The sequence below is a fragment of the Salvelinus sp. IW2-2015 genome, linkage group LG13 (assembly GCF_002910315.2).
Source record: "Salvelinus sp. IW2-2015 linkage group LG13, ASM291031v2, whole genome shotgun sequence".
Classification (NCBI taxonomy): domain Eukaryota; kingdom Metazoa; phylum Chordata; class Actinopteri; order Salmoniformes; family Salmonidae; genus Salvelinus; species Salvelinus sp. IW2-2015.
In genome coordinates, this window is record NC_036853.1 from 17,623,973 (window position 1) to 17,647,654 (window position 23,682).

At 43.9% G+C, this 23,682-nt stretch overlaps 2 protein-coding genes across 3 annotated transcripts in view; one reads left to right on the forward strand and one right to left on the reverse strand.

Moving 5' to 3' along the window:
* LOC111972225 (guanine nucleotide exchange factor DBS-like) overlaps window positions 1-23,682 on the forward strand; it is a 74,037-nt gene that overhangs the window by 35,737 nt on the left and 14,618 nt on the right. The window contains 11 exon segments of the mRNA XM_023999154.2: window positions 11,074-11,140; window positions 11,558-11,673; window positions 13,672-13,741; window positions 13,829-13,921; window positions 15,940-16,032; window positions 16,311-16,436; window positions 17,180-17,404; window positions 18,052-18,144; window positions 18,546-18,624; window positions 19,617-19,671; window positions 19,817-19,914. Of these exon segments, the coding sequence (XP_023854922.2) occupies window positions 11,074-11,140; window positions 11,558-11,673; window positions 13,672-13,741; window positions 13,829-13,921; window positions 15,940-16,032; window positions 16,311-16,436; window positions 17,180-17,404; window positions 18,052-18,144; window positions 18,546-18,624; window positions 19,617-19,671; window positions 19,817-19,914 (1,115 nt within the window).
* Window positions 1,205-9,992, reverse strand: LOC111972226 (lactosylceramide 1,3-N-acetyl-beta-D-glucosaminyltransferase A). 2 transcript variants are annotated; one of them, XM_023999161.2, is made up of 3 exons: window positions 9,623-9,992; window positions 9,312-9,421; window positions 1,205-2,989 (listed from the first exon to the last, which is right to left on the reverse strand). In XM_023999161.2, the coding sequence occupies exon 3, from the start codon at window positions 2,679-2,681 to the stop codon at window positions 1,542-1,544; it is 1,140 nt and encodes a 379-aa protein (XP_023854929.1). In that variant the 5' UTR covers window positions 2,682-2,989; window positions 9,312-9,421; window positions 9,623-9,992; the 3' UTR covers window positions 1,205-1,541. The 2 variants fall into 2 exon arrangements, with proteins under 2 accessions (XP_023854929.1, XP_023854928.1); XM_023999160.2 differs by lacking the exon at window positions 9,312-9,421.

The following is a 23,682-nucleotide window of genomic DNA, read 5'->3' on the forward strand; positions in this document are numbered from 1 at the left end:
ATAGGTCACAGAGAGAGTGAAAATTGAAAGACGAGGTTAGGAGAGCATAGCATTTACAGTACAGTGGTCTGAAGAAAGGGCTTGTAGCGATGATGAAGATAGACTTTTATTGAGGCAAAGGCTGCCGGCTGACTGTTAGCACCCAGGTGACCACACACTGTATGACTGCTGTGTGGAATGTCTCCTGCTCTAATTTCAACCTGCACAGTGCCTCCTGATATGGAGCATACTAAGTTTATTAATACTCGATAAGTCAATCACATTATTTATCTTGTCTTTATTGTAACTGTTACGGTTCGTAGGAGTGTACTCCCTGTTGCATGGGTACAATCTCTGACTCAACAGACGTTTTTATATTTGGAAACCTCTTGAGGTTCTGAACTAGTGAGGAAAGTGGCTCAAACTCAAAGGGATATGGTTGAAAGACAGAAATAAAATGGGCACAGGAAGTGAATGATATTTGCACTCCCCTCTGCCAAGCACAGGCATTAGAAGCAGTCACTGTAGGCCATGTGTATTTGCATGACATTGAAATGAGACGTACAGAAGCTTATGTACATATGGTATGTCACCTGATATGTTTAAATGTCCTGTAACAGTTCTGGGTATTTATGCAATAGTTTTTTTTTTTGTACACAAGATTTTCATAAAACACATATAGGCTGTGATGTCCCTGACAATGTCTCTTTTGGAGCATAAAGTAGCATCAGATAAAAACCGCAAGAAGTAAATGAAGGACAGAGTTTGGGAAACCCCTGGTGTAGGCTAGGGCCGCTAGAGATCCATACTAAATCCACATTTTCACTGCCAATCATTCAGATTTCTTTATTACTCATGCCAGATTTATAATTGTAGAGAATGTTAAAGACCCTTAGCAAACATTGTGAAGTGCTTTATGTTTGAAGGTGGGGTTAGTTAGCTTATTTCAGAGAGTAGTTAGTTTCACAGTGAATTCCTTTCTGCAGAGTCACTAAATGCTGTATGTTACCTTATTGGGGGGCCCAGACTGTAAGACAGGGAGAGATGGGGGAGCAGAGTTCATATGGAATGATTTAGTGAGCAGGATGTGGTTTAAAGCTAATTGTGTTTGCTCATGGTTTGCAGCCTGACATTTTAGGAGAAGTGAAACCAGGGAATGGGGGAAGAAAGGAGTTGGCTCTATAGAGATAAGAGTGAAGGTAAAATTAGTAGGATACAGACGGTACACTTTCAACCAGTTTAATTTAATGAGCAATAGAAAACTGAATAAAAACCCTAATGTCAGCTAGTGAGGTAATTTATTCAAATTATTCTTCCCTTACGACTTCATGCAGCCAGCCAAAATGTTCCTGAATGCAGCCAAGAACACGAACAGTCTGTTTACCATCACACAATTAGCTAAAGCACAAAGTACAACTGCAGTATCCATCAAGCCAAGGCAGGAGTGGTGAATATATGCTCAAGAACAAGGCTTTGGTCTTTATTTAGAAAATGATACCAGCGGTAGACACTGAAATATAAAATAAAATAAAGACTGACATTCTGTGCAGCCTTACAATACACTATGAAAATGCTGCTTTGCATGGGTAGGTATTTAAATAGTAAGGTTTACAGAGGAGCATTACTTTCACTGCTGTGCAGTACATCTTTCCCAACAGACCAGAGGAAATGTCATGGATCTGGGGGTCCGTCGCTGCCTTCCAAAGGTACCGGACATCTGCCACGTGTCCGTGAGAGGTGATCATCTTATCGTAGATGCAGGGGTGATAGGGGGCCTTCCCTTCCCCTGAAAAGTAAACATGTTCCTGGGGAGACATCCCCATGGCGTTGGCACAGATGCCCATGAACACATCATCAATGTACAGCGAGGCATTGAGGGACAGAGTGGCCTGGTAGATTTTGGAAGCCACGTCCCCTGAGACAACGTACCCTGCCCCCGCCGTGTAGTCTGGGTAAGATGGCCACTGGTACATCTCATAAGGCACGTGGTACTTGCTGTCCTTCCGGCGGTTAGGTGGGGCTCCCCTGTGCACGTGGCCCACCCAGAGGTCCCGGGCCCCCTGACGGATTAAGCCCTGCAGGTAGTGCACCAGGTTGGGCATGTGGACAAAGATGTCGTCGTCGGCTGACATGAGGAAACGTGCTTGGCTGCAGTAGTTGTGGCTCCAGCGGAACTGCAGCAGCAGTTTGATGGTGAGGTTGTGAAAGGTGTCAACAAAGTCCTGCTGGACCAGGTCCCCATAGACCTGGTCCTCCCCCAGCAGCCCCCTCTGTACATGGCCCCTCTGCTGGGGGTTGGGGTGGACCCCCAGGGCAAACACCACCCTCACGGTGGCCCCCAACTCCCTCTGGGTGTAGGCCTCATTCCCCCAGGTGGCCCGGATGGCCTGCCTCCTCTCCAGGTTCTCTGGGGAAGATTTGACGAACAGCAGCAACAGCACTTCATTGCTGTCACACTTGTCATGGTGGTTGATGAGGTATGGGAAGTTGCTCTGGCTCTTAGCCTCCTTCTGGCTGATGCCAAAGCTCTTGTTGATGAAGTCGTAGCTGTTGACCAGGTAGCGGTAGGAGTAGGACTTCATATGGCTCACCACATGGTGGTCCAGCTGCTCCCAGCACACCATCAACACGGACAGGACAAAGCACGTCGTCACCAGCTGCACACATTGACATTTTCTGATCCTTCTGAAATTCAAAAACATTCTTCAACCTTCCTACCCTTGCCCCCCCTTTTCTATCTTTTTGTCAAGTCCAATAGGTTGTTGCGTTTGACAGGCTGCTACTTTCACAATTATTCCAAATGATTTGGGAGTGTCTGAGTTCCATCATATTTGCCCAACGGCAGACATGGGCTCCTCAGAGAAATGTTGGTCTTCAGTTAAATTTCATCTCCTCCTGACACCTCTCCACTCTGCTCTCTACTGGGACTGTATTGTTGAGACAATCATGTCTCCAGTCATCACCGTTTTGTTGTGTCCACACAGTCACAAAGCATTCCACATCATAGGATCTGAAAAGAGAAAGACAAAAATATGATCATATTGCACTAATAGGAAATGCATTTGAAATTGTGAGTCAATATTATGTTATTGAGTCATTCTGAGGATGTGAATGAAACCGCTAGATGTGCTTGATCCATCACGCCGGCTAAACCCGGTAAGTACTTTTGAAGTTATTCCAACAGTGCTAAAGTGCGAAAACCGCAGGGCGGCGTCAATCAAGCATGCTTATTCTGTCCAACCTGGAACGAGGCATCCATCCTCACGTCCCCAAGGTAGGCTACCCAAACAGCAACAACAGCCGTGGGTCGAGCAATCGCATTTAGTTCACAATGCGTGGACAGTCAAAATGCAATATTGATTGTAGGCCTATAAATACAGACTGGTAACGTGGCTTTTCAATCAACCTACTCACCGGGGTGAAAGAATGACAGTAAGGCTGAAGGCGAAATTGTAACTTTTCTCATATTCCAACGATTCCAAACTGAAGACGCAAAGCTGTCAAAACGCGTATGCTCAGAGCTCCCTACAAAAAAATTCACCATGTCATTCTATTTAGGTTAATATTTCAATTAAAAGTTGGGTGAAAAAAATACTAAATTCCCTTGCGTTGAAGACTTTTGCAAATCCAATCAGTTTTCCACGTTGATTCAACATCATCACATTACATATTTTTGTTGAAATAACGTGGAAACAATGTTGATTCAACAAGTTTTTTGCACAATGGGATGTAGGCCTATTGCTGAGGAAAATGAATGAATTTAAATTAAAAACAGAAATACCTTTATTTACGTAAGTATTCAGACCGTTTGCTATGAGACTCAAAATTGAGCTCAGGTGCATCCTGTTTCCTTTGGTCATCCTTGAGATGTTTCTACAACTTCATTGGAATTCAGCTGTGGTAAGTTCAATTGATTGGACATGATTTGGCTAGGCACATACCTGTCTATATAATGTCCCACAGTTGACAGTGCATGTCAGAGCAAAAACCAAACCATGAGGTTGAAGGAATTGTCTGTAGGCACAGATCTGGGGAAGAGTACAAAAAAATGTCTGCAGCATTGAAGGTCCCCAAGAACATGGTGGCCTCCATCATTCTTAAATGGAAGAAGTTTGAAACCACCGAGACTCTTCCGAGAGCAGGCCGCCCGGGCCAAACTGAGCAATCAGGGGAGAAGGGCCTTGGTCAGGGAGGTGACCAAGAACCCAATGGTCACTCTGACAGGGCTCCAGAGTTACTCTGTGGAGATGGGAGAACCTTCAAGAAGGGCAACCATCTCTGCAGCACTCCACCAATCAGGCCTTTATGGMAGAGTGGCCAGACGGAAACCAATTCTCAGTAAAAGGCACATGACAGCCCACTTGGAGTTTGCCAAAAGGCACCTAAAGTACTCACAGACCATGAGAAACAAGATTTTCTGGTCTGATGAAACCAAGAATGCCAAGCGTCACGTCTGGAGGAAACCTGGCACCATCTCCACGGTAAAGCATGGTGGGGGCAGCATCAGGCTGTGGGGATGTTTTTCATCAGCAGGGACTGGGATACTAATCAGGATCGAGAGGAATATGAACGAAACAAAGTACAGAGAGATCCTTGATGAAAACCTGCTCCAGGGCGCTCAGGACCTCAGACTGGAGTGAAGGTTCACCTTCCAACAGGACAACGACCCTAAGCACACAACCAATACAATACACAACCAATACAACGAGTGGTTTCGGGCCAAATCTCTGAATGTCCCAGCTACAGCCTGGACTTGAACCCGATCGAACATCTCTGGAGAGACCCGAAAATAGCTGAGCAGCAACGCTCCCCATCCAACCTGACAGAGCTTGAGAGGATCTGCAAAGAAGAATTGGAGAAACTCTCCAAGTACAGGTGTGCCAAGCTTGTAGCATCATACCCAGCAAGACTCAAGGCTGTAATCGCTGACAAAGGTGTTTCAACAAAGTACTGAGTAAAGGCTCTGAATACTTATGTTAATATGATATTTCTGTTTTATTTTATTCATTTGAAAAAAGTTCTATAAACCTGTTTTTGCTCTGTCGTTGTTATGGGGTATTGTGTGTAGATTGAGGACAATACAGTGCACCAACGCGGCCCACTATCAAAGACTGTGGACTCTCCTTCTCCGTGGCCGACGTGAGTAAAACATTTAAACGTGTTAACCCTCGCAAGGCTGCCGGCCCAGACGGCATCCCTAGCCGCGTCCTCAGAGCATGTGCAGACCAGCTGGCTGGTGTGTTTACGGAAATATTCAGTCAATCCCTATCCCAGTCTGTTGTCCCCACATGCTTCAAGATGGCCACCATTGTTCCTGTTCCCAAGAAATCTAAGGTAACTGAACTAAATTACTATTGCCTCGTAGCACTCACTTCTGTCATCATGATGTGCTTTGAGAGACTAATCAAYGATCATATCACCTCCACCTTACCTGTCACCCTAGACCCACTTCAATTTGCTTACCGCCCCAATAGGTCCACAGATGATGCAATCGCCATCACACCGCACACTGCCCTATCCCATCTGGACAAGAGGAATACCTATGTAAGAATGCTGTTAATTGACTACAGCTCAGTATTGAACACCATAGTGCCCTCTAAACTCATCATTAAGCTTGAGACCCTGGGTCTCAACCCCGCCCTGTGCAACTGGGTCTTGGACTTCCTGACGGGCCGCCCCCAGGTGGTGAAGGTAGGAAACATCATCTCAACTCTACTGTTCTTCAACACTGGGGCCACACAAGGGTGCGCTCCCAGCCCCCTCCTGTACTCCCTGTTCACCCACGACTGAGTGGACATGCACGCCTCCAACACAATCATCAAGTTTGCAGAAGACACAACAGTGGTAGGCTTGATTACCAACAATGACGAGACAGCCTACAGGGAGAAGGTGAGGGCCCTGGGAGTGTGGTGTCAGGGAAATAACCTCTCACTGAATGTCATCATCAAGAGATGATTGTGGACTTCAGGAAACAGCAGAGGAAGCACCCCCCTATCCACATCAACGGGACAGCAGCAGAGAAGGTGGAAAGTTAAAATTCCTCGGTGTACATATCACCGACAAACTGAAATGGTCCACACACACAGACAGTCTGGTGAAGAAGGTGCAACAGCGCCTCTTCAACCTCAGGAGGCTGACAAAATGTGGCTTGTCACAGAAAACCCTCACTAACTTTTACAGATGTATAATTGAGAGCATCCTATCGTGCTGTATCACCGCCTGGTAAGGCAACTGCACCGCCAACAACCGCAAGGCTCTCCAGAGGGTGGTGCGGTCTGCATAATGCATTACCGGGGGCAAACTACCTGCCCTCCAGGACACCTACAACACCCAATGTCACAGGAAGGCAAAAAATATCATCGAGGACAATAACCACCCGAGCCACTGCCTGTTCACCCAGCTTCCATCCAGAAGGCGAGGTCAGTACAGGTGCATCAAAGCTGGGACAGAGAGATTGAAAAACAACTTCTATCTCAAGGCCATCAGATTGTTAAACAGCAACCACTAGCACAGAGAGCCGGCTGCCTACCAACAGACTTGATATCATTGGCCACTTTAATAAATGGAACACTATTCACTTTAATAATGCCACTATAAGAATGTTTACATATCTCGCATTACTCATCTCATATGTATATACTGTATCCTTCACTATCTATTCTTTACTATTTATTGCATGTTTAGCCGCTCTGTCATTGCTCATCCATATATTTATATTCTTATTCCATTCCTTTACTTAGATTTGTGTGTATTAGGTTTTGTTGTGGAATTGTTAGATATTACCTGTTAGATACTGCTGCACTGTCGGATCTAGAAGCATTAGCATTTCGCTACACTCGTAATAACATCTGCTAACCATGTGTATGTGACCAGTAAAATTTGATTTGAGATTGATGAGGAAATAAACTATTTAAGACATTTTAGAATAAGGCTGTAACGTAACAAAATGTGGAAAAAGTCCAGTGGTATGAATACTTTCTGAAGGCACTCCATCCCATTGTGCTCTATCTCTGAAAGGATGATGGAAAATTGTCAGTATTTATCTGTCAGAGTTCATCCTCTGTAGATGCTTGTTCACAGTGTGTAGTATCTTAACCCTCTCAACCGTATAGCTGTAGTTGCCGAATCTTTTGTGAATGAATGCATAAGCCAACCCAGCGAAAGTTCAATAATGGAGGGGCTTTAAACTAACAGAGTGCATGGAATTGCTGAGGTCTGAACAAAACAGTCATCATGACAAAAAAAAATCATTACAGCAGCAGATTTAGGCAGTGGCCCACAACAATAAGCGGCCCTGACAGCATGCATCATATAACCTTGTGTCAATACCATGATTGCCATCTATCCAACAGTCCCAACGCAAATAACATTCAACTCCCAATTAGAATTTCCTCCCATGTCTGGGTGTCACATATGAGTGTCAATAAGAGGTAGAAATTAGATTGTTGTTTACTTTCTAGGTTATTGTAATCACAAAAGGTTGCATTTGTTTGGTTGACATTTTAGGAATTGTGAATATTCCTGACCAAAACAACAAGAATATACACTATACACACAAAAGTATGTGGACACCTCTTCAAATTAGTAGATTTGGCTATTTCAGCCACACCCATTGCTGACAGGTATATAAAATCGAGCACACAGCCATGCAATCTCCATAGACAAACATTGGCAGGAGATTGGTCTTACTGAAGAGCTCAGTGACTTTCAACGTGGCACCGTCATAGGATGCCACCTTTCCAACAAGTCAGTTTGTCAAATTTCTGCCATGCTAGAGCTTCAACTATAAGTGTTGTTATTGTGAAGTGGAAACTTCTAGGAGGAACACCGGCTCGGCCGCAAAGGGATAGGCTACACAAGCTCACAGAATGGGCCTGCCGAGTGCTGAAGCGCATAGCACGTAAAAATCGTCTGTCCTCACTTGCAACACTCACTACTGAGTTCCAAAGATCACCATGCGCAATGCCCATAGTCGGCTCGAGTGGTGTAAAGCTCGCCGCCATTGGACTCTGGAGCAGTGGAAACATGCTTTCTGGAGTGACGAATCACGCTTTATCATCTGGCAGTCCGACTGACAAATCTGGGTTTGGTGGATGCCAGGACAACGCTACCTGCCCAAAAGCATAGTGGCAAATGTAAAGTTTGGTGGAGGAGGAATAATGGTCTGGGGCTGTTTTTCATGGTTTGGGCTAGGCCCCTTAGCTCTTGTGAAGGGAAATCTTAACGTTACAGCATATAATGACATTCTAGACGATTCTGTGCTTCCAACTTTGTGGCAACAGTTTGGGGAAGGCCCTTTCCTGTTTCAGCATGGCAATGCCCTTGTGCACAAAGCGAGGTTCATACAGAAATGGTTTGTCGAGAGAACTTGACTGGCCTACACAGAGCTCTGACCTCAGCCCCATCAAACACCTTTGGGATGAATTGGAATGCCAACTGCGAGCCAAGCCCAATCGCCAACATCTGAATGGAAGCATGTTCCGCAGCAATGTTCAAACATCGAGTGGAAAGCCTTCCCAGAAGAGTGGAGGCTGTTATAGGAGCAAAGGGGGGACCAACTCCATATTAATGCCCATGATTTTAGAATGAGGTTTTCGATGAGCAGGTGTCCACATACTTTTGGTCATGTACTGTATTTTCTCTCTCTCAAAACTATTTAAAACAGAAGTTCACCATAGCGTTATTATAGGCTACAAAGTGTAATATATTTTAAATGATAGGCCTAGTGCAGGGGTGGGCAACAAACGGCCCGCAGGTTGCATATGGCCCGTGAGCTTATTCAGGGGAGGTTTTTTATTTTTTAATTGGGGGGAGGGTGGGGATTTATTATTTAAAAAAAAAATACAGGCCAATCTTGAACATCTAAAACTTGAATTGCCCACCCCTAGACTAGTGAAACATTAATCCCTACCAATGCAAATCTTTTCACTGATCAATGACTTGTAAAGCCAACTGTCCCCACGCAGTTCCTTTGAAAGGGGGAAAAATCTTTGAGCCAACCTCCCAGAATATAAGTCCAAGAATGTAAACTCTTGGCGACATGAATGTGGTTTATTAGTCATCAGCTCAACAACGATGGTTTGAGAATGAAGTAGGCATCTATAGAGAAGTATAATCAACTACAGTTTTGTGCTAAATTAGGTTCTAAGTAAGTTCAGATAGTCAGATTAAAACACAATAGAATAGGCAGATAAGAACACCTAAATGGAGTTATTTTTTGTGTTAGCATATGTTATGATTTTTTTAAATGACATAAATTCCATATCATTCTTGAGTCAAAAGAAAATATTGCATTCTGTTAGATTTCTTGTGTCTATTGTTTTAAAACCTACCAAGAGGGTTGGGTTCCAATTCCATGAAAGGGTGTTGGCCTCTTCCCCTCCTTTCTCCCCTTCATCCCCGCGATGATTCTACCGTTAGTTGTTATCTCACCACAGGCTAACTGTAAAAGCAGTGTGAATTCAGGAGTGCGACATGAGCATAGATTTGTTTTTAGTTTTTCACAGTCTGACTTTTCTTTCTCAAACCCTCTACTGAAAGTCGACACCTTTTTGCTTTGAGCAGCTTAAGTTAATATAAACAGTCTTTCAGCTAGCACATACAATCCCCCCACCACCTCCCTCTCCTCTCCCAGATCACTTACCAGCCTGTGAGAGTTCCATCCACGTGTTGCTGGGAAAAGTACAGAAAACTACTCTCCCCTGCCCCTCTTTTCCTGTAGATGAGCAATCTCTCTCCCTCTCTCTCTCTCCTTCCCGCTCTCTCTTTCCCCTCTGTGTGTAAGGAATGGCAGCATCAGCCCCCAGCCGCCTGCCTGCCTCCCAGTGGTTTTCTCCTGCCTGAGCTGTTCTGTCTGTACGTCTCTACACTGTGTGACTGTGAAAGACTGAGAGAGCAGAATGGGAGCGGGGGAGGAAACCGCTGGGCTAGAGGGGGAAAGCTCAGCCCCTGTACCTCCCCTCTCCCTGCCTGCCTCAGCTGAGTCAGTCTATGATCCTCTCTCTGCGTTATCATATCAGTGAAGCCAACCAGTAGGATTGAAGCTGGATCATATGCCAGAGTGCCAGAGCTTGGAATTTGTGTCATCTGAGTTGCATCAGCTACTACAAATTCTGCACAATAAAGGTAATTCAGTGTTCCCGAGGGTCACATTAGGAGAGGGTTTGCACAGGGGCAAACTCTGGCATTGTCTTCTAGTACATGATATGTATACATTATTTGTTTTATATAGTTATGGCATTGTTTTTCTGTTGGAGGAGGTTATCTTTGCTCCCTGACTTAATTCTAGGCACACAGAGGTGTGTGGAGATCTAAGCTATTTTATGCACTAATAGCTTAGCTAGTGTTGCTGTAAGCAACATGAGGGAGGATGGCAGAGTATGTATCATTAAACACTCCACTAGGGTGCTCAATAAAAATGATTTTACCTAGGAGCTCAAATAACAGGCTAGGCACATGACGTCATGGACCAGTTTCCCTCCAGGGCTTCAATCAAGGCATCTCTGTCCATAATATTTATTCACATGATGCTGCCCTATCTTCCAAAATCGATATGCACAGATCTTATTGCGGTGGGACTTAGGAGGCAGTCACCTATGATATAACAGATGCTTGCCTCTGTGAGATTGGCAGGGGCTTTTGGAGGAGCTTTATTGACCTATAAAATGTGACCATACATCAAACACCACTCAGTGTCTCGATGGGCTCGTGATGGCACATAAAAATCAAGACCTCAGAACTCATACAAATGTGCACATTAAAGGGGCCATTAAAGTCTGGAAATGTTAGCTTTGCTCAAGATGGTTGGTTTTATGACAACTTCCTCGGTTCATTCTCCAAAGGTCTTATTTCCCCCCTTGTACCTCCTATCTGGGCTGCTGTACTGTTGTCTTTAGCAGAGCCTCTTTTGAGTTTGTACAATAACCTGATGATGATGTTGATGATAATTTAGAACTTTGACAAAGCACTTAGTGTATGAGAGGCAGTTGATGTCCTCATTATGGGTTTCATTAATCTATCTGCATTGACAAATACGACTAAAGGGCTTCTCTGCAATTGTTGTGTATTGACGGATCCTGTATTTTTCCTCCCCAGACACATCATGAACGAGCTTATTGAAACTGAGAGGCTGTACGTCGAGGAGCTGCAGAGCATCATAGAGGTGCGTTTGTTACTTTAATTGGCTCTCTCGTGACTGTGAAACGCTGCCAGTTAGTGGCAATAATGTCAAGGAGACAGTAGAGAAAGCGCTCCTTTCTGTTTACTGCACCTAGGGAAAATAAAACCCTGTTCTAAAAATCGAATTGACTGTCAGTGTAAATGTTGCATTAGATCTGCCCATTTCAGAATGCCATGTGAACTTTTGTTGAACTTAAAATGTGCTGTCTTTATTGATTAGATGAGTCATTAGGCTACGCAAACTGTCAGTGATTGATTGATTGAAGTTCACTCAAGTGTTGTGTAAAGCCATGTGGAGGACTGGATTTTATTGGGTTCAGATTATCAAAGAAGCGTTGACATTATCATTGTTTTCACAGAGCCATTACTCATTAGCTTTCAATGTGATTTTCTCCTCCAGGGATATGCTGCCGAGCTGGACAACACAGAGCTTTCCCCCCTCATCCCCGCAGCCCTGGAGAACAAGAAAGATGTACTGTTTGGCAATCTCCCAGAAATATATGAATTTCACAACAGGTGACCTAATTTCCTCTGTCTCGTTCTAAATTACATTTCCATATTCAGTGAGTTGACAAATGTGCCTGCGACGTCAAAAGAAAAAAGGATTGGCATGGTCCCCATCCCCCCTGCCACATGACAATCCTGAGATAGCCTTCTTCCTCTCACTGATCTCCCACTGCTAACAACTTCTCTTAACCTGACCTGTGTTTAACACATTCCTACCATGCATTCATTGGCTGCAGGCACTCACATGGTACAACTGGTTATTTTATTTTCTCTCACAGTTTGGGAAGTTTTCCCCCCATTTTTCACTGGAAGCTATATATAGAACACATTGTACGGCTATGTCAACTATGAAGGCTCCAAATAACATTTCTCATCACCAGAAGGGTATGCTACAAAGCAGAATAAATAAGTAAAGGCGTCCGCATGCTTCCCATCCGGAACAGTTCGTGCATAAACTGTATTATGACGAGATTTTGTGACGTTTGCTTCGTTCTCCGGCAAGGGTTTTTCGGCTGTTCGTGCGCATACACATTTTTGTCGAGGCAAGCGAAGTTCTGAAGCTGAAGTCTAGGCCCCTTCGTCGGTAATTGGTCAACAGTAGGGAATCTTCAATTAAGTGTTTGTTGTCATACAACTATAGACGATTTGTTTTCATGCAAATGTTTCCCCTTGAGAAATACTGTACCAAGCATCCTAGTTAGATGTAAAACTGCACGACTAAGATCTCTTCGGCAAAAACATCCTAATTAATGACAGATTTCTTGAGTTATCTTAGATTAATACTGACTACGGCGTCTCAACATGGACAAACAGTACTATTGCTGCTTTTTTGTCGTTTTTCAAGCGAATGTGGAAGGTATGCGAGCGCACTCGTTCGGTTCGCCTAGCGGAGTTCGCCAGCCTAACTGAAGCATGCCGAAAGAAGCCTTTTGCCAGCTAACTTTGATATCTACTGATTGATTTTCTGGTTTATTAGGAAAGCTAAACTAAGATATGTACTTTTAGTTGTTGGGTCAATCAGACCATGCATATTTCAAGGTTATCTTAAAAAAAAAAAATGTATCATACGTTATTTAGGTAAGTTAACTGCCAGAGTCGTTGATCTTACTTTGTAAAATACCTCTCTGAGCAAGAAGTAAAAAATAAACAAACATCCTGCATTGTGATTGGCTGAGAGAGCTCAAATGACAGTGGTCCCTGTATTGTCTTGGGGGTTTTGTATTCTAGGCGTGACGCCCCATGTGWTGGACACCCATTGTTCTGCAAGGCCCTGTGATCACTCCCTCTCAGGTGGGGTTAGGTTACAGTGAGAGGGCCAAACAAAAGGTTCCACAGGGACCCATAGAGCTCCACGCCACATGGGCATTCAATATTATGCAGACACATTCACTTGAACATGTCCCTTCACCCCCGCTTTTCCAGTTCGTCCATATTTCTTATACAATAACAATATCCATAACACATAGATATCAGATATGTCAACATTTCAGTGCCAGGGTTTTAGCTCTTAACACTATCATTTCATTATCCGTGGATAATTTCTGTTGTGTAATGTTTTATCTCTACTCAGCTAAATACTGTCCAGTGTCCATAGCTGAAGGACTTACTGTATTAACTCCTTGGTGTGGAAATGCTTACGGAGTTAAAACCCAGGACAAACCCCCAAGCATGATACTAATGGGACACTCATTGGGAAGGCTCAGGGTTCAGTAGGTTAATTCAATGTCAACTGCAGGGCCCCACAAAAATCCCAACCTTGTTGTTCAGACTGGCATCCATGGCTTCCATAACTTTACACATCATAGACGTTCCAAACAGAAGTGCACAGACTCTGTCTACCAGCTATAATTTCCCAACATACTCTTAACTTCCCAGCATAGGAAATGGCAATCTGATGAATGTGCAATTGTATCCAATGCTATACAGTACTTTATGTACCTTGTAAGGGGTAAACAGGAAATGTGTTGAACTTTTTAATTGAGTTGACTTTATCCTTCTTGTTCGCAGGACATTTTTCAAAGAGCTTGAAAATTGCATGGAAAGGCCAGAATTGGTAGGGACCTGCTTTTTGAAAAGGGTGAGTTCCTTGTGTTGATGTAATTTGGAAACTGAAGGCCGTTACTGTGCTGTTATGTTGCATTGCTAAGTGTCTGTCTCTCTCCAGAAAGAAGAGCTGCAGATCTATGAGAAGTATTGTCAGAACAAGCCTCGATCAGAGGCACTGTGGAGACAGTGTGGAGATAGCCTGTTCTTCCAGGTGACTCCCATTCCTTGGGTGTCTAAGTGTTGTCATAGTTATGATATAGTATTCCACTGTATAATGGTGTCAGTTTACATTATTAAAGGGATACTGTGAGAACCTTGTTCTACTTCCCCAGAGTCAGATGAACTTGTGGATACGATTCTTATGTCTCTGCATGCAGTATGAAGTTACGCTACCGTAAATGTAGTTACGCTACTGTACATGTAGACTTCCAGTCATTGCGCTAATGCTAGTTAGCATTGGCTTTCGAAACTATCGCTAAATTCCTTCATACTGAACGCAGAGACATACAAATAGAATCCACAAGTTCATCTGACTCTGGGTAAGTAGATTAAATGCCGGAAGTTCGCAGTATCCCTTTAAGCAACACGTCACTGGAAAAACTTAAATTTCCTGTTGTTTAGGGTACGGATTTGGCTTGACAGACAGTGCATTCGGAAAGTATTCAGACCCCTTGACTTATACCACTTTTTTWWATTATTATTATTATTTTTTTTTACACATTACAGCCTTATTCTAAAATGGATTAAATAGTTTTTGTTCCCCCTCAATCTACACATAATACCCCATGATGAAAACAGTTTTTTAGAAAATTTTACAAATGTATTATAAATAAAAATGGAGATCACATTTACATAATTATTCAGACCCTTTACTCAGTACTTTGTTGAAGCAATTACAGCCTTTACAGCCTAGAGTCTTCTTGGGTATGACACAACAAGCTTGGCACACCTTTCTTCTCTGCAGATCATTGTTCTCTGCAGATCCTCTCAAGCTCTGTCAGGTTGGATGGGTAGCGTCGCTGCACAGCTACTTTCAGGTCTCTCCAGAGATGTTCGATCGGGTTAAAGTCCGGGCTCTGGCTGGACCACTCAGGAACATTCAGAGACTTGTCCCGAAGCCACTCCTGCATTGTCTTGGCTGTGTGCTTAGGGTTGTTGTCCTGTTGGAAGGTGAACCTTCGCCCCAGTCTGAGGTCCTGAGCGCTCTGGAGCAGGGTTTCATCAAGGATCTCTCTGTACTTTGCTCCATTCATCTTTCCTTCGATCATGACTAGTCTCCCAGTCCCTGCCACTGAGAAACATCCCCTCAGCAGGATGCTGCCACCACCATGGTGCCAGGTTTCCTAAAAAATMTTATGCTTGGCATTCAGACCAGATAATCTTGTTTCTCATGTTCTGAGAGTCTTTAGGGGCCTTTTGGCAAACTCCAAGCGGGCTGTCATGTGAGTGGCTTCCGTCTGGCCACTCTACCATAAAGGCCTGATTGGTGGAGTGCTGCAGAGATAGTTGTCCTTCTGGAAGATTCTCCCATCTCCACAGAGGAACTCTGGAGCTCTGTCAGAGTGACCATCGGGTTCTTGGTCACCTCCCTGACCAAGGCCCTTCTCCCTCGATTGCTCAGTTTAGCCAGACAGCCAGCTCTAGGAAGAGTCTTGGTGGTTCCAAACTTCTTCTATTTAAGACTGATGGAGGCCACCGTGTTCTTGGGGACCATCAATGCCGCAGACATTTTTTGGTACCGTTCCCCAGAACTGTGCCTCGACACAATTCTGTTTCGGAGCTCTACAGACAATTCCTTCAACCTCATGGCTTGGGTTTTGCTTTGACATGTACTGTCAACTGTGGGACCTTATATAGACAGGTGTGTGTGCTTTTCCAAATCATGTCCAATCAATTGAATTTACCACAGGTGGAATCTCAAGGATGATCAATGGAAACAGCATACGCTCAATTTGGAGTCTCATAGCAAAGGGTCTGAATACTTATGCAAATAAGGTATTTCTGTTTTTTTATTTGTAATAAATGTGCAAACATTTCTTAACCTGTTTTCGCTTTGTCATTATGGGGTATTGTGTGTAGATGGATGAGAATTATATATATATTTTCAATCCATTTTAGAATAAGTCTGTAATGTACCAAAATGCGGAAAAAATCAAGGGGTCTCAATACTTTCTGAATGAACTGTAAATGATTGCAACAGGAAACATTCTATGATGTTTGTTACTGCAGGAATGTCAGAAGAAGCTGGACCACAAACTCTCCCTGGATGCCTATTTACTCAAGCCTGTGCAGAGGATCACCAAGTACCAACTGATGGTCAAGGCAAGTTTATCACTGAGGTTAATCTTTCACTTCAGCACTATACAATCACAGGCTTATTCAAATCTGAGAGCAACACACAGATAACAGATACGATGTAAATGTCTTCACTGCTCAAACATCCTCCTTCACTGCCCAAGGGCTAACATGCAAAGCACTTCCTTCAGACTGATCTAATTGGAAGACCTTAACTCTCAAGCAGAGGAGGCTGGTGAGAGGAGCTAAGATACATTATTTATCCCACTTGGCTTTGTCCTGACCCGGCTCTGTTTCCTCTCTAGGAGATGCTGAAATGCAGTAAGAACCAGGAGGGTACTGTTGAATTGGAGGAGGCCCTTGCCACCATGCTGGACATCATCAAGTCTGTCAATGACTCCATGCATCAAATTGCCATAACGGGATTCGAGGTCAGTAGTTTCAAGTTTTATTAGTTGTAAAATGGACACGAGATGCATCGTACACACACCGTCCAATGAAATGGTTACTTGCAGGTTCCTTCTTGACAATGCAAAAACAACAAGAAATAATAAAACATAACAATACGAACATAAAGTAAATGGCTCAATAGAATGTAATAAATATTTTAGCATAAGTAAGGAAGGCACAATTTATAGTCCAATATTTACATGTGATTTGGGGAAGGGGGGATTGGGTATGTGTTTTAAATTCTGCTACCAATTGTGCAGTATGGTAGCAGGAGTTGTGCTGTGTGTGTATCATGAATGTGTGTGCGTGCGTGTGTGTGTGTGTGGATGAGTGCATGTGTGCTACAGTGCAGGTGGTCAAGTCCAGTTCAAGTGTTCAGCAGTCTGATGGCTTGAAGATAGAAACTGTCTCTGAGCCTGTTGGTATCAGACCTCATGCTCCAATACCGTCTGCCTGACGCAAAGGGAGTGAACAGCTCGTGGCTGGGGTGTATGACTTGGCTCGAGTGAAAGGGTTTGAAAAATCAGTCCGATTTAGATCCTTACTGTTCCTATCTTAGAGTGGATCTGTTGGGCTGTGGAAAAGTTCCAGGAAGTCCTGCTGTTAATCAGTTTGACTAATCTGGTGGAGAGAGTGTTATGGCTAGGTGTAGTGTTATGGCTAGGTGTACTGTARGTGTGAAGGTGTAGGACTGATGTCCCCTGTGTACCTCTCCCATCCACAGGGGAACCTTAGTGAGCTGGGCAAGCTCCTGATGCAGGGCTCATTCAACGTGTGGACGGACCACAAGAAGGGCCACAGCAAGGTGAAGGACCTGGCCCGCTTCAAGCCCATGCAGAGGCACCTGTTCCTCTACAATAAGATGCTGCTTTTCTGTAAGAAGCGGGAGGAGACCACGGACGGACACGAGAAGCCGTCCGCCTCATATAGCTTCAAACACTCCCTAAAGGTGAGGGTGGCTTGTGGGGTCAGTTCCTTGTTGGACAAACATAACAATTGCTCACCTGGGATTTGAATGGTTTTAACTGTCCGTGGGGCTACAATTCTCACCATCCTCCACTTACTTCGCCCTTCTCATATGGAAACTTTACAGTGGCTCTCTCCGATCCCCTGAGAACCTTGGAGTTCACTGTCATGCCACATATTTCAATTCAAGCTTATCTAGATGCATGAAAAGCCAGGGCAGGAAACTGGGCCCTGAGATGACAGGACCTTATTTCATCAATGGGATGCTGGGACAACCCTGTTTTCTAAAGGAAACCTTTGATGAACTTGTTTTTTTCTCTCACTCACTGATATAAAATGCTGTGTATGTAATACACTCTGACTGTCATTGGGTCAATGAGTAATGGTGTTCATAACTTAATAGGAAAATAAGTTTCAGTCCAGGGCTGTTTCAGGATAGAGCCATTCAATTGGAATTAAAGCTGAACTAAAAAGCTGTAGCAGTTCACATTAATTTGCAGAATACAAGCGCCTCTGAGCAGGATTCTATCTTTAAATTCTTCTATTTACGTGTGTTTGTGTGAAGCTGCAGGAGAAATCAGAAATATAAAGCTGTCATTGTTGTTAACCACAGCCTTGCCCCTGTTTCAGATGAGTGCTGTGGGAATCACCGAAAATGTCAAAGGAGACATTAAGAAGTTTGAGGTCTGGTATAACGGCAGAGAGGAAGTTTATATCATTCAGGTACATGTCCATAAACTTTCTGCGTAAAAAATAAAACTCAATTGTTTCCGTTTAAATGACTAGTTATTTTCCAAAGAATACTAAATAGATGCCAGACTTTGTAATAAGAGCTGTGATTCAGCAACATTCTTTTCTAAGAAGCATACCTCTCACTCTTGAGACATTTGTCATAAAGACGTCAAATGCCTTTTCTGTATGATATTCTCGTTGTGACCACTTGGTGGCAGTGTTGTCCCACAGAGTAGCTCCTCAGACGTCGCTATAACAGAAACATCCACTGTCTGGTGTGAGGAAGGCTGTACAGTTAAACCTCAGAGGGTGTATATATATATATATATATATATATATATATATATATATATATATATAGATAGATAGTGTGTGTTTGTGTCTCTCCCCAGGCTCCCTCCATGGATGTGAAGAACATGTGGGTGTCAGAGATCCGGAAAGTTCTGACAGGCCAGCTAGAAGCTTGCAGAGGTATGCAGTGTGTGGGGATTCTCTGTCTAGGCATATTTATACCATCCTCTCAGCTCCCACACCGGACACCTGGACACAACCCTGACACCTCCCAGAATGCTGATGTGAATGTTAAGCGGGGGGAGACCAGTTTTTGAGAACACATACCTGACCAGATGATACAGTCCACACATTCCTGTCCTCCTCTCCTCCTGTCCTCTCTCTCCACCTCCCTAATAGTATGCATCAATCGCCCCATGTTCCGCTCCGAAGCGCCTGACAGTCAGGAAAACGACCCTCTGTGCATTGTGTACTCTCAACTGAACTGACAACCTGTGTGTGAGAGAGGGTGTATGTGTGAGGGGACTGGGTAATGACACAGCAGCCCTCATATGAAGCAGAGAGAGTGAAAGAGGCTCTGGCCTGACGGAGGGCTGGATGTCATTTACGCCTGTCTCTGCTGGCAAGTGGTGGGAGGGGAGCACGTACAGCAGCATAGAGTAGCACACAAGATAAGCCAGTGTGAGATGTTAAAAAGCCCAGCGACATGGGGTTTGTGCAATAGCAGGACAAGGCAGTGGCTTGTACTGCAGCTGTTTGATTTGATTCCTCCCCTGGGTTTTGGCAGTCAACTGTCCTGTCCCTCCTGTTAAAGACACAGATTAGGGGCTTCCATTCTGTCTACACCACTGTTTTGGCCCACGGCTTCTGGTCTGACTACACTGTTTTGGTCCACATACCCTCCTGTGGCGTATGTAACTCCTGGGATTTCTCCTGTTTTATCGCCTGGCATTGAAACATAGTTTTATCAATCTGCTTTTGACTGCAGGTTTCTCACACAGTCCTACACGCAGTGTGATGTACACAAGCATGCAAACAACAAATGTACACACACACTTGCATACCTATGAGTTCACCTCACTGACCGTTTTATATCAATTTAACCTAAACTAATATGTCGTTCCATTGTAAATCTATGTTCTATTCCAATACCATTTTTTCTCCATTCACAGAGGCTAGTCAACTCCATCAGAAGATCACTGAGAATGTGTATCATGCTCCCATGAGGTAGAGTACTTGGTCTCACAACGTTTTCATCATGTCGTGTGATTGAATGGCAGCAGCGCATAGATGCTCTCAAGTACAGGGAATGTAATGCTTCTATAGTGGCTGTGTGATTGACTGTCCCATATCGCTCCTCTCCGCCGCTCAGAAACATACGCAAAATGGCCCTGAGGCAGTCGGACTCGTCTAGCCCGGAGACAGGCTTCAGGAGGAGCAACCCCAGTCCCAACATGAGACAGAAACGAGGTGAGAGATCACACAGCCGCTGACGGCCCCCGCCAACTAGGGCTGTGGCGGTCATGAAATTTTGTCAGCCGGTTATTGTCATGCAAAAGACTTCCAGTCTCACGGTAATTGACCTTTAATTAACATGAACACGTTTAGCATACAAGCCGCTGATGCGGGTCTTTGGAACATTTACTAAATCAATTTAATATACACCATCACAATAAATCTATTTTTTTTTTGTCAGTTCTAAAAAACTTGATATGAAGAAAATACATTTCAGAAGAACAGAATATGAGTTGGCCTACTGTAGGCCCATGTTATCTGGCTATGCTCCATGCCATAGGCTGTAGGCTTGTTCAATTAGCTGACAAGATTTTATAGTAAGAAAAATATCATTGAACTTAGCTGAATAAAATAGAAAGGATATTTTTCTCATTAAGGATCGATTGACTGCGCATATGAAGTGGCCATGTTGAGCATAAAAGAGATCATTTGAAAAAGGTCCTACATGCTAGATTTAGAGTTATTTGGCAACTTTAGTTGTGAATGATACAAACTTTAGAATGTCTTAGAAATCAAAACATACAGTACCAGTCAAACTTTTGGACACACCTACTCATTCAAGGGTTTTTCTGTATTTTTACTGTTTTCTACATTGTAGAATATATAGTGAAGACATCAAAACTATGAAATAAAACATGGAATCATGTAGTAACCAAAAAAGTGTTAAACAAATCAAAATATATTTGAGATTCTTCAAAGTAGCCACCCTTTGCCTTGATGACAGCTTTGGACACTCTTGGCATTGTCACGCTGAAATAGGAAAGGGCCTTCCCCAAACTGTTGCCACAAAGTTGGAAGCACAGAAGCATTACGATTTCCCTTCACTGGAACTATGGGGCCTAGCCTGAACCACGAAAAACAGCCCCAGACCATTATTCCTCCTCCACCAAACTTTACAGTTGGCACTATGCATTCGGGCAGGTACTGCCAGAATGCATAGTGGACTGCCAGATGGACTGCCATCTGGACTGCCAGATGGTGAAGTGTGATTCATCACTCCATAGAAAGCATGTCCACTGCTCCGTAGTCCAATGGTGGCGAGCTTTACACCACTCGAGCTGACTCTTAGCATTGAGAATGGTGATCTTAGGCTTGTGTGCGGCTGCTTGGCCATGGAAACCCATTTCATGAAGCTCCCGACGAACAGTTCTTATGCTGAGGTTGCTTCCAGAGGCAGTTTGGAACTCGGTAGTGAGTGTTGCAACCGAGGACAGACAATTTTTACACGCTACGCGCTTCAGCACTTGGCAGTCCCATTCTGTGAGCTTGTGTGGACTACCACTTCGCGGCTCAGCTGTTATTGCTCCTAGACATTTCCAATTCACAATAGCATCACTTACAATTGACTGGGACAGCTCTAGCAGGGCAGAAATTTGACAAACTGACTTGTTGGAAAGGTGGCACTCTTTGACCATGCCATGTTAAAAGTCACTGTGCTCATCAGTAAGGCCATTCTACTGCCAATGTTTATCTATGAAGATTGCATTGCTGTGTGCTCGATTTTATACACCTGTCAGCAACCGGTGAGGCTGAAATAGCCGAATCCATTAATTTGAAGGGGTGTCCACATCAACCACTGTTTGAGGAGCATGCACTCACTGGTGATATTCCACCAAAACTCTGTATGCAATGGCTTCTCCAACCTTGTTCCTGCAGCTAAGTGCTTATTTCGGGAAACCAAGTGAAAACTGTTCGCGGACATCGATAGTAACATATTTGTTGACAGCCCGTCTGCACGCTCGAGAAAGGAATAATGGAGAGGGWGGAGATGGAAATGCATGCTGGTGAGATATTCTGTATAGCTGTGTCACCCAATTAATTATGAAAATATAAAAATGCCCTATTACTAGGCTATTCAAAATACAAATTCACTCATTGTAGGCTAACTGTAAGCCGCACTGCACAATCAATGAACCAACAGCATCGCTTAGAGCTATACGTTCACTCTCAGACTCATGGATAGACATTTTGGAGCGTAGCATGCGTAAAGTAACCAGTCCATCCAGTATGCATAATAATACAGTCCYCACTCAAAGGCGATTACTAGAATTGTTTAATTTTGGAGTATAGGCTAGACCAATTATGTACCAAAGACATCTTAAATCAGTTTTATGTTTTTCTGCTATGTGTAATAGGCTATGTATTGTATAATGACACATTCATAATTTTTATGAAGTTTTCTTTTTGGGGGGGGGGGGGCTTGCATATGCATAAGATCTTGTATGGGTGTTTTGAATTAATCATCACCTTGGATAGCGCTGTCCATTTCGTTGTGTTAGGCTTTGAAACACAACAACCATGTTTTACACGGTTTCAACCTGCTGTTGAATTTCTTTCTTGAAATTGATCATCGCAGTGAGGTGAGTTTTAAAAGTACTATTGGCCTTCTGTTTTGCTGATATGTGTTTGATGTGATTTTCAATTGCATTTTGCATTGATGTCAGTGGTTAAAGGGACAATAGTGCCCTGAGTACCCAGTTATTAGGAGCTGAGGCATGTCCAAAGTGCATAAAAGGAGAGTACCGTGACTCACGTGGAATTTTACTGCGGTCATGACTCATGACTGCTGGTGTGGTGGTAATACGGTCGCCGCAGAAGCCCTACCACCAACCCCCGAGCCCTGACAAACTAGCATCCACTCAGCTGCGTTCACTGGAAACAAGTGGCAGCATCTGCCGTCTACAAATTATCCCATAATGGCATTGTGAAAGACACCAGACTGATGGCACAATTAGCTGGGATGTTTCATCTGGGCTTTAACTCTGTTAGTGAGAGATGAGAGGATGGATGTATTACTGGCTCTGTCTGTCTCGGCWTCATCCCCAGTCAACCCCTCACCCCCACTCCACTCTGATTGTTCACTACACTGGCTCACTATACTGGCAGATGAGGATGAGGTAACAGGTACGATTTCACGCCGTGTAGAGCCCGGCGGCAGGGTGCTGCTGCATGACAGTGAGAGGGACCTGGGCTAACGGTAGTCTGTCTGCCAGGGAGCGAGTGGTGGTGGTTAGGAGAGGAGAGTGGCTCTTTGACTCTGGATGTAGTCGGTGACTGGACGTCAGTGGCTCGAGAAGTAAGTGGATCTGACAGGTGCTTAGTCCTGGGTACATGGGGGCCTTTATTACCCCCACCACGGACTCACAGAGAAAATCTCTCTCCTTCTCCTCTGTGGGAAAGGAATATGACAGAAGCTGTTGTAGATTTGAGCTTTTACCACAAAAAAATGTATCCAGTCCCAACCTTACACTAAAGTCATACAGTTACGCAGCCGTAGTACAGTACAGGTTTGACTACAATGAGATTTGTACTGTGGTCTGGTGGGATTTTTTGCTTTGACCCATATGTAGCTGATACCAACCATTTCCCTGATTGGAACTGTTTCCTTTTTGGGTCAGCAGGACCCACCCCAGAGGTCATGACCCCAAATACTTTAGTTTCAATAATACATCTCACTATACCTCCCAAGCAATGTTCCCTCAAATTTTTGGGGGCACTAAGCAAATTTTAGGTCCCGTGAGCGGAAACTTGAATGTTGTTTACAGTGAACACTGAGGCTGTACCCTTACAGTTTTAGACAGTAGCCAATAGGCTATTGTGGCAATTTGAGCATTGTGTAGACCTACCAACAAAACCACTGGAGCAAATCCCATAACATGTTCACATGGAAATAGCTTTTGATTTCTATGATATATCCTACATTAGCCTATATGTTAAATGCAG

Coding starts and splice junctions, on each gene's coding strand:
- LOC111972226 (XM_023999160.2), bottom strand. CDS start 2,681: ATGTTTTTGAATTTCAGAAGGATCAGAAAATGTCAATGTGTGCAGCTG.